Here is a 16106-nt window from a genome sequence, read left to right as displayed (position 1 = left end):
ACAAAAAAATCAGGTAAATATGACATCACCAAAAAAATGAATAATGCTCCAATAACCCTACAAAAATGGAGATCTACGAACTGTCAAAGAATGCAGAACAATCCTTAAGGAAGCTTAAGGAACTATATGAAAACACAGACATCCCCAGGGATGCAAGGAGAGTTCAACATACGCTAATTAGTCCAACAAACAGAATGAAAGAATCTTATCATCACCGCAACAGACACAGAAAAAGCATCTGACAAAATTCAACATCCATTCATGACAGAAACTCTTCCCTAAGAAATGAGGAATAGAAGGAACACATCTCAACATAATAAAGACCACATATGACAAGCTTATAGTTAACGTCCCACACAATGATGAAAGGTTAAAATCTCTAAGATCAGGAACAAGACAAGGATGTCCACTCTCACCACTCCTATTCAACATATTCTGGAAGTCTTACCTAGTGCTAAGGGACAAGAAAAAGAAAATGTATCGAATTGGAAAGGAAAAAATAAAATTGTCTCTATTTGCAGATGACATGATTGTATATATAGAAAAACCTAAAGACTCAACCAAAAACTGTTAAATCTAATCGACAAATTCAGTAAAGCTGCAGGATACAAAATTAACATACAGATCAGTAGCATTTCTATGTTAACAACAAATTTTCTGAAAAAGAAATCAATCCCGTTTATAATAATATCAAAAATAAGATACTTAGGAGTAAATTTAATGGGGTAAAAGAGCTATCATCTGAAAACTATTATTACACACTAATCAAAGAAACTGAAAATAGTAAGTGGAAAGGTATCCTATGTTCATGGACTGAAGGAGTTATTATTAAAATGTCAATACACCAAAAGCCATCTATAAATTCAATCCAATCCCTATCAGGACTCTAATAACTTTTATTGATTTATTTACCTTAAACACAGGTAAAAAAAACACTCTTAAAATTTACAGAGAACCACAGAATACCCTGAATAGCCAAAGAAATCCTGAGAAAGAACAAAGCAGGAGATAACACACTTTGATTTCAAGCTGCACTATAAAGCTATAGTCACCAAAATAATAATACAGTATTGACAGTATAAAAATTGACAGGCCAACAGAATTAAGAGCCCAGAAATAAACCCAAGCATATATGGTCAATATTTAACAAGGGAGCCAAGAATTCTCCCTCAAATCTTCCTCTACACATCTAGCCCACCCTGCAAAACCAGTCTCAAATTCTACTTTCAAGGTTCATCTACAAGGCGCCTGGGTGGCTCAGTGGGTTAGGCATCTGCTTTTGGTTTGGGTCATGATCCCAGGGTCCTGGGATGGAGCCCCATGGCAGGCTCCCTGCTCAGCAGGGAGTCGGCTTAGCCCTCTGCCCCTCCCCCACTCATGCTTGTGCAGATGTTCTCTCTGAAGTAAAATCTTTTAAAAAAATTAAAAATAAAGGTTTATCTACATGATGGACGCTTCCCTGATGACCAAAGTCTGCACAATCTTTTTTTTTTTTTTTTTTTTTTTAGATTATTTGACAGAGACAGAGACAGCCAGCGAGAGAGGGAACACAAGCAGGGAGAGTGGGAGAGGAAGAAGCAGGCTCATAGCGGAGGAACCTGATGTGGGACTCGATCCCAGAACGCCGGGATCACGCCCTGAGCCGAAGGCAGGTGCTTAACCGCTGTGCCACCCAGGCGCCCCTGCACAATCTTCTTTCTTTGACCTTTATTTCTTCCCAAGAATCACTAATGTTTTTCACTAAAGATCTTGTATTCCAACCCAGACTGGAGGACACTTTCATTTCCCTTGTATTACTGTCAAGTCCAGAATGTTTTTGTTTTTTAAGAAATTGTTAAATGTGAGTAAAATGAGAAAAGGAGAAAAAGACAAGGGAATTCTAAGATTTCTGGTATTATGACCCAGAGAAAAAATTCTTACCTGTTTTGATAAGGTGTATGGTGAAGGAATCTTTGAAAAAGTAAAGCTGCAGGCTGAATATACCTAGATTTAAAACAAAATTTATTTAGTGATAAAGTTTATGTTTATAAAAACTCCAAAGTGATAAAAGAATATACTAGAAGACTGAAAAATTAGTTGGCATACATAAAAGTCATTATTCTGTACAAAGGTTTAATGCACTGGGAATTGAACAGCTAGGGATCTTGTTCTGGCTTTCTCTGCTACTGTGTGTGACTCAGGGCAATCTCCCTAGGCCTTGGTTTCTGCATCTGAAGAAAAAAGGGGGTGGAAGCAGCCTCCCAATGTCCCTTTCATCACTAAAAATCTATTCAAATTGAGCTCCCTTACTGATGTATGGAGGAAAAAAACCTATGCAGAAAAAAATTACAATATACCCCCACAACCAACCAACCTGCCCAGCTACATGACAGCAATATGTTTACAGGCAATTGATTTCTTTTCACAGTGTTCAAAGTTATGTTTTTTTTAAGTCAATTAAGGTATTACACAAGCTAAAGGAGTTCTTAACTGCTTGTCCTGAAATAGAATTAGTCCAACATATCACATTACCACAGGACTAAACTATTTTTCTGAAAACTAAAATGTTCATTCAATATGTCATTCAAAATAAAAATACTACTTTTCAAAAGGATTAGTTTCTGTGGGAAGCATAATTTAATACTGAATTAATAAACACAAAAATTTATAGAAAATAATTTTCAAAAATAAGTTTTTTCTATAGCTAATTCCACTTACGAAGCAGAGCACCTTATGTACTTTATTTCATTGTGTTCTGTCACTGTATGTTGGTTTACTCACCCGGACGGTATAATGGATTGTATTCTGTTTTTCATACTGAGAAACCACTAATGTAAAGGTATGGGTCCCAGGTGTGGTCAGCTTTATCTTAGTCAAATAATGAGGGCTGTTAATTCGAATGCCATCAATGTATGGAGGCGGGTCACCTACAAATAAGGTTTACAGAAAAGGATACGTTAGTTTCTGCAGTTTTTAAATATAAGTTTTATAGGTCATGATAGGAAAAAAAATCAAATGGATGGACATCCCTCCCCCCTTGATTCTATCTTTACAATAGTACTAAAGAATTTCAATTTCAACTTAAAACTTTACAATTAAACAAAAAATTTAAATAATTTCTAGGAAGTAAATGCAATCTTTTGGAATACATTCAATGAGGTATAAGATAATTCCTATTAGTCCTATGTTGAATTTTCTCCAATAAAGGATTTTAGAATCAAGATTGGCTTTTTTTTTTTTTGAGGAAATTTTTTAAGATACAAAGTAGTATATAAAAATGTATCTATATTCCCCACCATTCAGAACTAAATTAACATTTTAGGGGGTCATACTAGCTTCCTTATAAAACAAAGTCCCTTTTAAACACCACCCTTAGTCTTATTCTGTTCCACTCTGATGGATTAATGGGCATCTTTTCAGAATTTAACACACACACATCCCTAAAAATGAATGAATAAATGTTATTTCTGTGGGCATATAACTAAAAAAAGGACAGCCATATGCCTTATTCTGAAACTTTCATTTTTCACTTACCATGTTTTTAAGATTCATGTTCTATACAGGAATAGTTTATTCCTTTTAAAACTGCCTGTATGATATTCCAGCATATGAATATGACTTATTTATACCCCCATTAGTTATTCAATCTGACAGATTATTTCCAATATTTTGCTATTACAAACAATGCTATCTGATATATTCTCTGATGTCTCACTGCAATCAAGGCCAATACAATAAAATTATTTCATGCATGTCAATTACTACACATCATTTAAAATCAAGGCTATATCATTTAGCTTATTTAGGAACATTGAATATTTGTTAATATAATCTATTGAAAAACTAAACATTTTAGTATCTCAAACAAGTAATAAGTTTCTAACGCTTAGAGTGGTGTGATCTAGTGTGAAAAGAAAAAGAAAGGGCATATCTGTGATCTTGGACAAGGTTTTTAACCTTTCTGTGCCTCAGTTTACTCAATTGTCAAAAGGGGAACAACAGAAGAGTGCTTTTTAAATTCACCTCAGAGTGTTGTGATAAAAATAAAATTGTAAACCAAAAAGTACTTTTTTCTGAAAAGGCAGTATCACTATATGTAAGAGGGAGCAGCATTTAAAAAAAAGAACAAACCCAAATAAAAAGCGTAACGAAAATATTTTTGAAGTTCAAAAGCCATATAAACATCTTAATGCTAGGAATATATACTCACAATACTTGTGTTTTTTTGGTTGTATAGTGGCCAGCAGATGAAAAATAAGAAATTTGGGTAATTTACCTTTAATCCTTGGAATACCATGTGCCATGCCCATTCCAGAATATCAAGGGATATTGACTGAGAGAATCCGGGCCTGGCCCCCCACCCTCCAACTACCAGGGATTGAATACCATGTTTTCTTCTGATTAAATAAAACAAGACTTAACGAAACCACTTTCTTTGCACAGCCTCCTTGAAAGAACTGTCAATAATTGCTTCCTTACCTCCTAGTCTCTCCTCAATCCACTCCAATTGGGCTTCTAAGCCCACCTCTCCACTCCACCAACTCTGTTCTTGTTAAGGTCAACAATGACTGCCAGGATGCTAAGTCCAAATGTTTCTTCTCTAACCTAATTTCACCTCTAAAATAGCAACAGCTGCAGTTGCCCACTCTTTCCCTCATGAAACACTGTCTTCCCTTGGGTCATGTAAACCTTACTCTATTTCCTCAGGTACTCTGTTTTACTTTTTGTGCAGTAACTTTCCTCTGCTCAACCTTAAGATGTCTAAATCCAAGGGTCAGGTCGTGGGTGTTCATCTCTGTACCTACAACTCTCTATACCGGCAGTGTATACAGTCCTATCTTCAAAAGGTATCTATATGCCCCTGATTCTTCAATTTGTATCTATAATCCTAACCTTATCTCAGAACTCTACCCAAAAACCCAATTGTTTCCTTGGTTTCTACACTTTGATATCTAATAGGCATCTTAAATAAGTAACAAAACAAAAAATTATCTTTTGCTTTTACTCCACAACAAAACTGCACCCCCACCAGCTCTTATCCATCTCAGTAAATGTTACAGCAGCTTTTTATGAATGAAGCCAAAAAACCAGAAAGCATCCTTGAGTCCTCTTTGCCCCCTACATCAACTCAGGTCCTGACAATCCTACTGAAACCCAAATCTGCCCACTCCTCCTCATCTCCACTAATTTGGTTCTTTTCCATTTTTTGCCCTGCCAATATATTCTACAAAGAATGGTCTTTAAAAAAATTCGTATCATGTCATTTTCCTGATCAAGGCTCTCCAATTTCCTGTTACACTTAGAACAAAATCTAAACCCGGGTGTGGCTTACAGAACATCATGTAATCTGAGCCTGCAAGCCTTTCTGACCTCTTGATACCATACCACCCCAGGCCCATGGCCTTTTTTCTGTTTCTAAGAAACACTCTTTTTCTCATTTAGAGTCCTCGCACTTGTTCCCTCTGCCTGTAATGCTTTTCCCTCTATTTCCCTGCATGACTGATTCCTTTTTGTCATTCAGAGTTCCTCCTTATCCCTTCTCAAAGAAGCCTTCCATGGCCACCAACCAAAGCAACCAGTCAGTCACAAACACATGACCATACTTATTTCTTTACACACACATCACTAATGTGAAAGCAAAGTAGTTTCAATATAGTATGCTAAATGCCTCAGGAGCCCTGCAGAGGGAAAGATTCACTTTGCCTGGCAGAAAGGTTATCACAGAGGAAATAACATTTAAGGTGGATCTTAATTAACCATGTTCATTACATAGGATAGGGTAAGAGGAGTAAGTGGGTAGAAGACAGGGAGGAGAGAGATACTGGGGAGAAGAAACTGTATGAAAAGAGGGGAAGCAAGGGCATGGTGTGTTCAGGAGTAGTCAGTACCTCACTGAGGGTACTATGAAAAGCTGGGGCCTGAGATAAAAGGTAACAGGACAGTTAAGGTCAGACTATCAAAAGTCTTATAAACCACACCAAAGAGCTTAGATTTTACCCAAGAGTCCACAGAAAACCATAGAATTTCTGATCAGAGAAAAAGGATTTAAGTTTTAGAAATAAAACACTGACAGAAGTATGCAAGGATATAGGAATCCCAAATTCCTGAGGTCTCTAAATTAAAGACAAATCAAAACACAAAAGTAGCATAAATACCAGCACGTCTGTTTGAATGGTTTTTATTAGCTGATCAGCATTATTTCTGCATAATATCTACAAAAAGTTTGTCATTTTAATCAGGTAAATGTAATTTTAATGTTTGTTTGAATGTTTGTCTACTAAACATACCTGGGTAATAAACTTTTTTCCCATCAGTCTTGTATACAACCATTGTGATAAATTCTCGATTATTTGCAAAATCATCCTGAAAGTACAAAGAATCCAATGTAGTTACGAAAATGGGCTCAAAATGCTCTCAAGTAGGGAAAAAAATTCTAATTTTAAGAGCATTTCAGCTACTTAGTGCTATAAAAACCACTTTTCTGAATTAAACTCATTTCAGTGGATGACCACACTGTATAAAGTAAAACATTAAAAAGACTCTGAGGCTATTAAGACTATGGTTATGCTTTCCAGAATTAGGCCTAATGATTTAACATCAACAAACCCCCTTCAGAGTACTTTAATGTTAATATTCTTAAGACCTAAAGCATATATAATCAAGCTCAAAACCCTCACTGACAAGCATAAACTCACGTTTTTCTTCAAGATTTTAAGTATATAAATTTCCTTAGAGGAAAATACTCATTTATGTAATACAACACGATCTTCAAGCCACCTATATAAATGAAACATGCTGGTGACCAAATTACGTATCTTGTTCACAATGGTCTAATTATATTTTTTACAGTTTCTGTACAGGATATGTAAGAAGGGATTGGTACCTTGTCTGTTATGTGTCTACTAAGCAAAACCCAAACTGCAGCGCCCCCTTGTGGACACTGCACCTCCAGTTTGTACTGGGGGTTGTTGGCCAGGCTATAGGCATCTTTTACAGGTCCTTGCTTAGCATCCCAAGTACTAAAAGACAAAGTCAACAAAGAAAGCAATAATTAAATTTCTCATTGAGCTAAATTAGAAGACTATTTTTAAGTTTTGTGTTTCTAATACAACTAAGTTATCAGATGTTTTATTGCTTAAAAAATTTTGGGCATAACCAAAATAGCATATAAACAAAATAAATATTACACTGCAGTCATCTGTGGGCATGACAAAAAGAATGCTAGTCTTCATAAATTAATCCTTATATTTTACATGAAAAAAGTGGAGACTACTATAAAGCATATTCTGAAATATACAAAAAAGTTACCTGTGAATACATGTTGATTCTTTAAAAAGACCTGGATTCCAACTCAAATAAATCACATCATAATACTGGCAGAGATCATCCCATGAAATCCAAAATATTCCTGAAAATTAGATGCCTGTTAATCTATAAAATATCTTAATGACAAATGACTTCAGTCAGTTAATGCATTTCAAATTATTAAAGCATGCTATTTAAAGATCAAATGGTATTAAAATTAAAAAGATATAATTACCATTGTCTATTTTCTGCGCTGTTCGAGGATCAAAGTTTAAATATTTTTGTAACTCTGGGGTCCAGTTTTTTACATCATTTTCACTATATCTTCCTTTCCAACGTAAATGACTCCAAGGATTTTTCAGCTGGATAAATCGAAGCCCCTATTGAAAAAAAAACAGGAGATACAGTTGCAAAACAGTATTACCAAATTTTTATTAGCTATATCACGTATTTTCTAAGACAGGATGCATTTTGGATACTGATCAATACTTTTCCTTCCAAATCAACTTACAATACTCTTTAATCAACATTTTCACTAGGTTACATATCTGATCCAAAACTGTAAATACCTACCTATCCCCAAGAGCTATGCTGTCCATATGGTAGTCACTACCCACAGGTGGTAATTAAAATTTTTTAAAATAAAAAAAATGAAAAATCAGTTCCTTAGTCACACTAGCCACATTTCAAGTGTTCAAGGACCACGCATAGCTAGTAGCACAGATACGGAACATCGCCATCACAGTAGGAAGTTCTTTTGGACAGTGCTGCCTTACAGCAGCAAGGGTTCCCCATCCTTTCAAAGTCTACTCTGTTCTGGACCCATTTAATTTTCCAGTACTCATACCCCATGTATCTTTGGCTCTAATTCAGTCTTTCCTCTCCTCATCCCCACAAATAACCCTTATTCACAGTTTTACCTCTAAAGGCATTTACCCATGCTGTCCCCCTTTCCTCGAAGGCCCTCTCTGATCCCCTGTAACCACCCTCCCCCCTGCAGATCCTCCTTAGCTTTTTCCTCCACTGACTGTCTCTCAGTGAAGACTGAAACAGTGAAGAGAAAAAGAACATGGAGTCAGAATGAAACGGGACCAAAGGCCAGCTCTCCTATTAGTTAGCTTTATGGACTTTGGGCGGGTCATTTACTCTCTAATCATTTGTTTACTCACACATGAAATGAAGATTATAATACCTCCTAGAACACTGTTGTGAAGATTAAATGAAGTAACATATGCAAAATATGCAAAATATTTAGCAATTAGTAATTGTCTTCTTTTAATTACTACCTCTTCTCTAAACTTTATAGTGCTAACACTCTGTATTACTTTAGTTTAAAACAAATAATGTCCTATCCTGTTTCCTACTTGTGCAAATGTATGAGTCTTTTCTCCCCAATGAGATTATAAACTCCTTGAAATGGTAACACTACTGTCCCTTTTCAGAAGTCTCCACTGAGTTTATAAAACGAGTGTTAAGGTTATGGTAAGTGCTCAAGAAATACTGGGTGTGTCTACAGAAACCACTACACGGACTCAGAAAATCAAAAGAGCTTGTAAATCCAAAACAGTATTTGTCTTATTTCAGGCAGTCAAATTAGGAAACTGTATTCATTTTCTAATGATGTCAAACTGTTTGGGGGACATTTCTGAAAGACACATTCCTCGGCTATTTTAAATGTGGCAAATCATGGCCTGGGAAAGATGTGACTTCTGGACATACGACTCATTCCTCTCAGGAATCTTCAAATTCCTTTTCTCAATTTCTTCTTACCCTTTGTCCACTCCTGCCATACAGATTTTAACTATTATTATTTTTTCATAAAACCTAATTCTACATAAGCAGGAAATCTGCCTTATTTCAGAACTCTAACCCTTCTTACAGAACGAATATAAAGGAGAGAAAATTGCTGCTAAGCTCTTCTGGGGCAAGTCCCAGGCATCACTGGCATGTAAGAACACTAAGAAGGAGCTGTAGATTTTGTCTGGGTAGAGAACCAACAATTCAAAGGCCCTGAATAGGGGAAGAAATGTTAGACTAAAAAAGGATCTGGCTTATGATGAAACATTCCATTTCCAAAGTTATATCCAAGTGCGAGCAAACGAAAAGACTTGGATGGATTCAGAGATCCCTTGGTAAGACTTCCTGGACTTAGAGACAGTAGCTTGAAACTGAGATGTAACTTCACAATAGACTATGGAACATAGCCTCAAGGAGGAGACAACAAAATGAGCCAAAGGACTGCTGAGACTAAAAGTGAAGACCTTAGAATATTCAAGCTGGTTAGAGGCAAACAAAAAGGATAACATATTCACACAAGTATTAATAAAATCTTATTAAGTGAGGATATTCACAAATGTAGAAGATTGCCAGTAGCTTTAGTCTAAGATTAGGTCTATCTGCACAACAGAGGTTCTAGAGATAAATGCCTAAATGAGATAAATATTTTTGGAAATATTTTTAAATTCAAGTCAGAATTAAGGAACTATCTCAAAATACAGACAGCACCTGGGTGGCTCCATTGGTTAAGCATCTGCTTTCGGCTCAGGTCATGATCCTGGAGTCCTGGGACTGAGTCCCATGGCCATCAAGCTCCCTATTCAGCGGAGAGCCTGCAAACCTGCTTCTCCCTCTCCCTCTGCCCTTCCCCCTCGCTCATGCTCTCTCTCTCAAAATAAATAAATAAAATCTTTAAGCAAAAAATGATGAACCCAGGGAACTCACCAAGTATATAACTAATCAGATACTGGTGAAAACCCCTATAAATTTTAACACATGAAGAAGCCTTTAGATAAAGATCAACCCTGACTACAGAGTTCGTGTAAGCAAAAGGAAACTGTGAGATGTCTGCTCGAGCTGGGCAATGCTGCTTTGGATGAGTGACTTGTACAGAATTAAGACAGGAACATAAAGCATACATATGAACAGAGACCATTACATCATAGTGAAGAAACCTGTCTCAGGGTCACAGTTTACTTCAACCATACATGCTCTAAAATGCCTTCATCTCTACAGAATAATTCCCACATGGAATTGAAACTATGTGAATAGTGCTTTCTGATTTTTAACTAAAATGGCTGTTATCTGAAATTCTTACTCTACTGACATTCAGCAAATTTTTTAATGTTTTGTTTTCAGGTCAAACCACAAGTGCCTATTTCTCTCATAAACATGTTATTTGTCTAGTTTCCTCTGAACTATCAAAACAAATAGTCTTATTATTCAAAATAAATGATACAATCTTCACAGAAAATTTCCTCAAATTCAAGCTTACTTTTATATTGACTTTCATTATCTAAATTTAATTATCTTGCTATTATCTCACTGTTGATCACCTACCAGGATGTGGTTTTTTTTGAAGATTTTATTTATTTATTTGTCAGAGAGAGAGCGAACGCACAAGCGCAAGCAGGGGGAGCGGCAAGCAGAGGAAGAAGCAGCTTCCCTGCTGAGCAAGGAGCCCAACACAGGACTCGATCCCAGGACCCAGGATCATGACCTGAGCTGAAGGCAGATGTTTAACCAACTGAGTCACCCAGGCGTCCTGGTTACCTACCAGGATGTTTTAACAATAAATAACATACACATAGTACTAAATAACAGCAACTGTTATGGCCAATGTTTGACTCATGTTTGTGAAAAATTACATTTCTAAAACAAACACAAACCTCTCAGCTTATTCAATTTCACATTCGTTTTTATTTTTGTAAGTAATCAATTTTCATGCTACTTTTAAAGGAACATTACTATTCTTTACAAAAATGGTTAGGGATACAAGAGTGGCTGATTTAGAAAGCCTTGAGACTATTTAATTGATGTTGCAGCAGGTCCCTACTGCCTTCGTAATTCATATAATTTTACATGCCGTATAAGAAAATATATCTAATTAATACATAGTGGAACACTGTCACTGCTGATTGATCACTACTTCCTTCTGTTAGTTCAAGCAGGGGAAACTGGAATACGTGGCTAGTTAACTTGCCAGTGACTACAATGCTTAGGTACTCTGTATCATCAGAGAAAAAGAATCCTCCCATAACAATCTCTCTATTTTATTTATTTGACAGAGAGAGAGGCAGCGAGAGAGGGAACACAAGTAGGGGGAGTGGGAGAGGGAGAAGCAGGCTTCCCACTGAGCAGGGAGCCCAACGTAGGGCTCGATCCCAGAATGCTGGGATCATGACCTCAGCCGAAGGCAGACGCTTAATGACTGAGCCACCCAGGCGCCCCAATCTCTGTTATTTTTTTTTTTACACTACATTTTGTTTATTCATCTGTGGATGGACACTTGGGTCAATCTCTGTTATTTTCTAATCCATAGAACAGATCTATTTTTCAGTTAAAAAGAACTAATCAGTAACCCGAGAAGTAATGAAGTCAACCATTCCAACGCCTGAGCAGAGAGAGTCTGAAATGAGAGAGTATGTGAGGGCTGCTAGGAAGAGAAACATTTGCAAATCCATTGGCATGTTTCTAATTCACAGGTATTTTCTTATTTTTTGTCCGTTCATAAATATTTACTGAATGTCTACCACGCTCTAGAGCCTAACGTTATGATTGCCCCCAATACCAGCAAATAGCCCAGAGCCTTGAGGGCTCTGTGTTTACTTCAACCCTTTCCTTTTATGAAAAAGAGGCAAAAGGCATTTCTATTTTGTCATCAGTATCTGTGCGTCACTGTCATTACATTTCCCATCTTTTTATTTCATAATTTCCAATGGTTAAGGTCATTTTATTTAATGTCATAGGTAGAATGATTTTTAAAACGTCATCTAAACCTTGACTTGTTGGTATTCAAAAGTCTATTATACTACTGATGAGCACTGGGTGTTGTATGTAAGTGATGAATCACTGAATTCTACTCCAGGATCCAAATATTGCACTGTATGTTAACTACCTAAAATTTAAAATTAAAAAAAAAAAAGGTCTATAATACTATTTGGGATCCTTGCAATGTCTTACTATCAGGTATAAGAAAGAAGAAAAAAAACAAAGCAAAACCTTGAACTCTCTAATATCCAAAACAGCATACGCATGTGTGGGAACCAGACCCCACTTCTCTCCTTCAGCTTCAGTCATCATTCCAGTTGATGCAGTAATGAGGACATCCCCTTTGTGAAACCTGGAATAACCCCAACACACAAATAATCAAAAGAAAACACGTTTATAGCATCAGATCACACTATCTTTCCTTTAGTCTAAAGGTTTACATGAAAATTTCCACAAATTTTCACATCTTTGCTAAAATGGGCTACTCCCAACACCCCGCAAAGAACAAGTACATTTCTATTTCACAACGAATCAGATAAATTATCACATTGCCCCACCCTCCTCTAGTTTTAGACAATTATCAGGTAGAAACTTAACAATGAAGGAAAGCAAATGCTAAGTTTTCAAATGATTTACAAATAAAGTTGAAGATGTCAAATACATTTTGTCAAATCTTTGAAATTTTCTAGTTTCACTACTGAATGTGTACTACTGCACAATTTTCCCATCTCCACCTGCGGAGTATTCATTTAAGGCTTAAAAGCTACCTTCCTCCTTATATTCTCAGACTTCTCTTTTTCCACCTTCCCTCAAATTGGTAAGTACTTAGGAAGTATAAAACAATTTGTCCATATGATATATTCTAGATTCAAATGTTTTGGATTATTTATAATCTGGATTTATTGTAGCCAGTAAAACTGTCCTTCAACCAAAAAAAAAAAAAAAATAGCAGCATCTGTGAGGATAACTGAGCGCTGGCCTTAGCAAGTACATACAGCGAAGTCCATTTTAAAAATACAATTTCCTGGGGGTGCCTAGCTGACTCAGTCAGTGGAGCACATGACTCTTGATCTGGAGGTTGTGGAGTTTGAGCCCTATATTGGGCGTAGAGAGTAAACAAACAGACCAAAAAAAAAAAAAAAAAGAAAAGAAAACAAACAAAACCAGAATCTCCCTAAATAACTAAAAACGCAGTTTCTGCAGTATCTCTTCTAAATAAGGCATGAATTTTAAAAGATAGCCTCTCTTACTACCAAAAAGAGAGAGAAAATGTTTACCTTTGATAAAGCATTCTGAAAGAATTATCCTTACTGAAAGTTTGGCTATCTGAATGCATAGCAATCCTTTCTGGTATCCACCCAGTCAGTGCATGAAGATCAATATTCTGTAACATAAATACATTTTCAGGACTTGAGTCAATATTGTTTTCAAGCTCTTTAATAAATTCCGAGGGTAGCTATTAAGTTTCATTGATTTGATGTAATGATTGATAGAATAAATCAGAGGGTAGTAAGCTGTTTTCGACCAGTAATACATTTCTTATTTAACTTGAATTCCTACCTGGATTTAAGCACAAGTTTATCTGTTCCTTATAATCTCCATTGCTTTTCCTGAATGCAACAATTGTTTTACTGGTAAATATGATGAAAACTCAAAACATGTTACAGATAAAAGCTGTTTTAATAATGATGATGACAGTCACTCACCATTTAGTGAGTTCTTAGGACAGCCACTTATCTAATGTCTTACATGTATTCTCATTCTCTCTCTCTACGCTGCACTGGGTGAATTAAAAGGCACTGAATTAGAAGCTAAACTATAAAAATATTTGAAGAACAGAACAACTGGGCATATAGACTGAGAGGAAATTTTAATATCCTACTGCATTTAACTATGACCTATACATTCTTTGCCTAGCACTGTAAGAACCAGAAGAGTGAAGGCCTGGTACTAGGTGGGGAAACTAACCAGCTATGAATGATGGATGACTTGTATACATTACTTCATTTAATCTTTACAACTCTGAGAGGTGGGTATTATCCTCATATTACAGAGGCTAAGAATGGTTACATACCTTTCCTAAGGCCACAGGCTGGTTAGTGTCATAATTCAAAGTTACACTAATCTGATTAATTTTTGGCATAAGCCTCATCCAACTAAAGGACACTGGCACACACCTTGATTTTGTAGTTTAGTTTGCTAAGATTGGGAAAAACTAAAAAAACTCCTTGAACCTGAATTTACAGATCAAAAAACATACATAAGGATGACAATATGACACATCCCTTTGATCTGAAGAGACGTCTTTAGAAAGGTACACTGTATCTAATTAATTGGTCTTGTATCCCAATATGACAGCAGACATACATTTAAGGCTTCCCTGAATCCCTTTACAATGCACTATCCTTGTAAAAGAAAATACAGTTTTCCTTAATAAGGTGACTGATCAACATTTTTAGGGGTTGATACTGTTTTATTTTCCTTTAAACAAAAAATGTCATCTATAATCTCTTAAATTTAAAATAGTCATATTAGGTAGCATAAGTCTGTGTCTGGATCATCCTGATACTTACTGAATTGGATCCTGGGAAATCGTATCCTCCCATGACCTTCATATATGCTTTTTCTATGAGAGAAACCCATAATTCACTCTTGTTGTTAGAATAAGAACAGAGCAATTCTCCCTTATGATCAACAGGTAATTGATCATCAATTATCACCTGGAGAAAGAGAACATTAATTTCCTTAGGTGGTACAAAATATCTCAAAATCCTTCCTATCAAGGAAAAAAATACCTTTCAAAGATGAAATAAAAGGCACAATAGCCTATTATTAAAGTAATGTCGCTTCATATTTCTAGAATCTGATCAATTATAAAATATTATACAATGTCTTTATTCAATTTTATAGGTTAATCTCCCTGTCATGTGATAACCTTGACCCAACTGGTTAAATGGATCTATACCATCAAAATTACTACAGATTCTAGAAATGTACATTATATCTAAAATAATTATAAAAGGGCCTCACTATTAACGTAAATAACAATATTACTACATGTAATTTTAACCTAAACCTGCAAAAAGACTCGTTATGTACAGTTGTAAAAGTAGAACACTATGGCCAAAAGATACATTTAAGTAGTAGAGGAAGTGATCACTACAAAGACACAGTTTCTAAGTCACATTAAGTGATTTGGGAAACAAGGATAAGAAGAATTCTGATCTAACACTAAAAGGAGAATCATGCAACTACATTTTCAAAGACTCTTTAAACAAGGGGTTAAAGACTACAGTTCAGAAAAACCATTCTCAATGATTTTGCTTAATTTTTAAGTAACAGTGATTCTCAAACGGACTTCTTAGCAGCATAACATCATCTGGGAACTTGTTAGAAATGCAGATTATGGCCCCACCCCACAAATTCTGAACCGGAAACTCGGGGGGGGGGGGCAGCAATTTTTGTTTTAAGCCCTCCATGTGATTTTATACATACCAAAATTTGAGTATTACTGAGCCACTGAGCAACTTCCCAGACTGAAAGAATCAGGGGATTTGTTTAAATGCAGATTCTGATTCAGTAGGTTCAGGATAAGGCCTAAAATTTTGCAATTCTAACAAGTTCCCAGGTAAATGCTAATGTTGATTCATGGACCTCTGAGTAGACAAGAGCTAGAGAATCCCAACAATACCAAGCTATTACAACAAACTCATAGCTCTTAAAGAAAACAGTGTAATTGCAGACTATATATATTTCACAAAGGAAAACATAACTTTAAAGGCTTCTTGGTTTGAGGTTATGACTATATATAAAAACTCCTGTGACCTAACAGATTTAGTTCGTCCGATTTCCTTTTCCTTTTAATCAATTAAGAACTATCTGATTAAAGTTTAAGCATCAGTAATAATTAGTTCAATGATACTTCTTGAAATTTTCTATAAATTTCCCAAAAACATTTTTAAAAAGACTTTCTTAATTTTTATTTTTAATTATTAACATGATGTTATTGGTAGCAATATGCAGAACACCAGACTCAAAATCTTTTTAAATGTTTA

The 16106-nt window shown here is 35.7% G+C and overlaps 1 protein-coding gene across 2 annotated transcripts in view; it reads right to left on the bottom strand.

Moving 5' to 3' along the window:
* The window catches only part of CAPN7 (calpain 7), a 40426-nt gene that overhangs the window by 5046 nt on the left and 19274 nt on the right, over positions 1 to 16106 (bottom strand). Inside the window, exons 10-18 of one of the 2 annotated variants that reach the window (XM_026496987.3) lie at positions 14625 to 14771; positions 13329 to 13435; positions 12283 to 12403; positions 7520 to 7664; positions 7288 to 7387; positions 6863 to 6998; positions 6267 to 6342; positions 2761 to 2906; positions 1921 to 1983 (exon numbers count right to left, since the gene is read on the bottom strand). In XM_026496987.3, the coding sequence (XP_026352772.1) occupies positions 1921 to 1983; positions 2761 to 2906; positions 6267 to 6342; positions 6863 to 6998; positions 7288 to 7387; positions 7520 to 7664; positions 12283 to 12403; positions 13329 to 13435; positions 14625 to 14771 (1041 nt within the window). The remainder of the gene's footprint in view (positions 1 to 1920; positions 1984 to 2760; positions 2907 to 6266; positions 6343 to 6862; positions 6999 to 7287; positions 7388 to 7519; positions 7665 to 12282; positions 12404 to 13328; positions 13436 to 14624; positions 14772 to 16106) is intronic. The other variant, XM_044383395.3, reaches the window with a different exon arrangement.

The sequence above is a fragment of the Ursus arctos genome, unplaced genomic scaffold, assembly GCF_023065955.2.
Source record: "Ursus arctos isolate Adak ecotype North America unplaced genomic scaffold, UrsArc2.0 scaffold_20, whole genome shotgun sequence".
In the NCBI taxonomy this organism is placed as follows: Eukaryota; Metazoa; Chordata; class Mammalia; order Carnivora; family Ursidae; genus Ursus; species Ursus arctos.
This window is presented reverse-complemented; position numbering and strand designations above follow the sequence as displayed.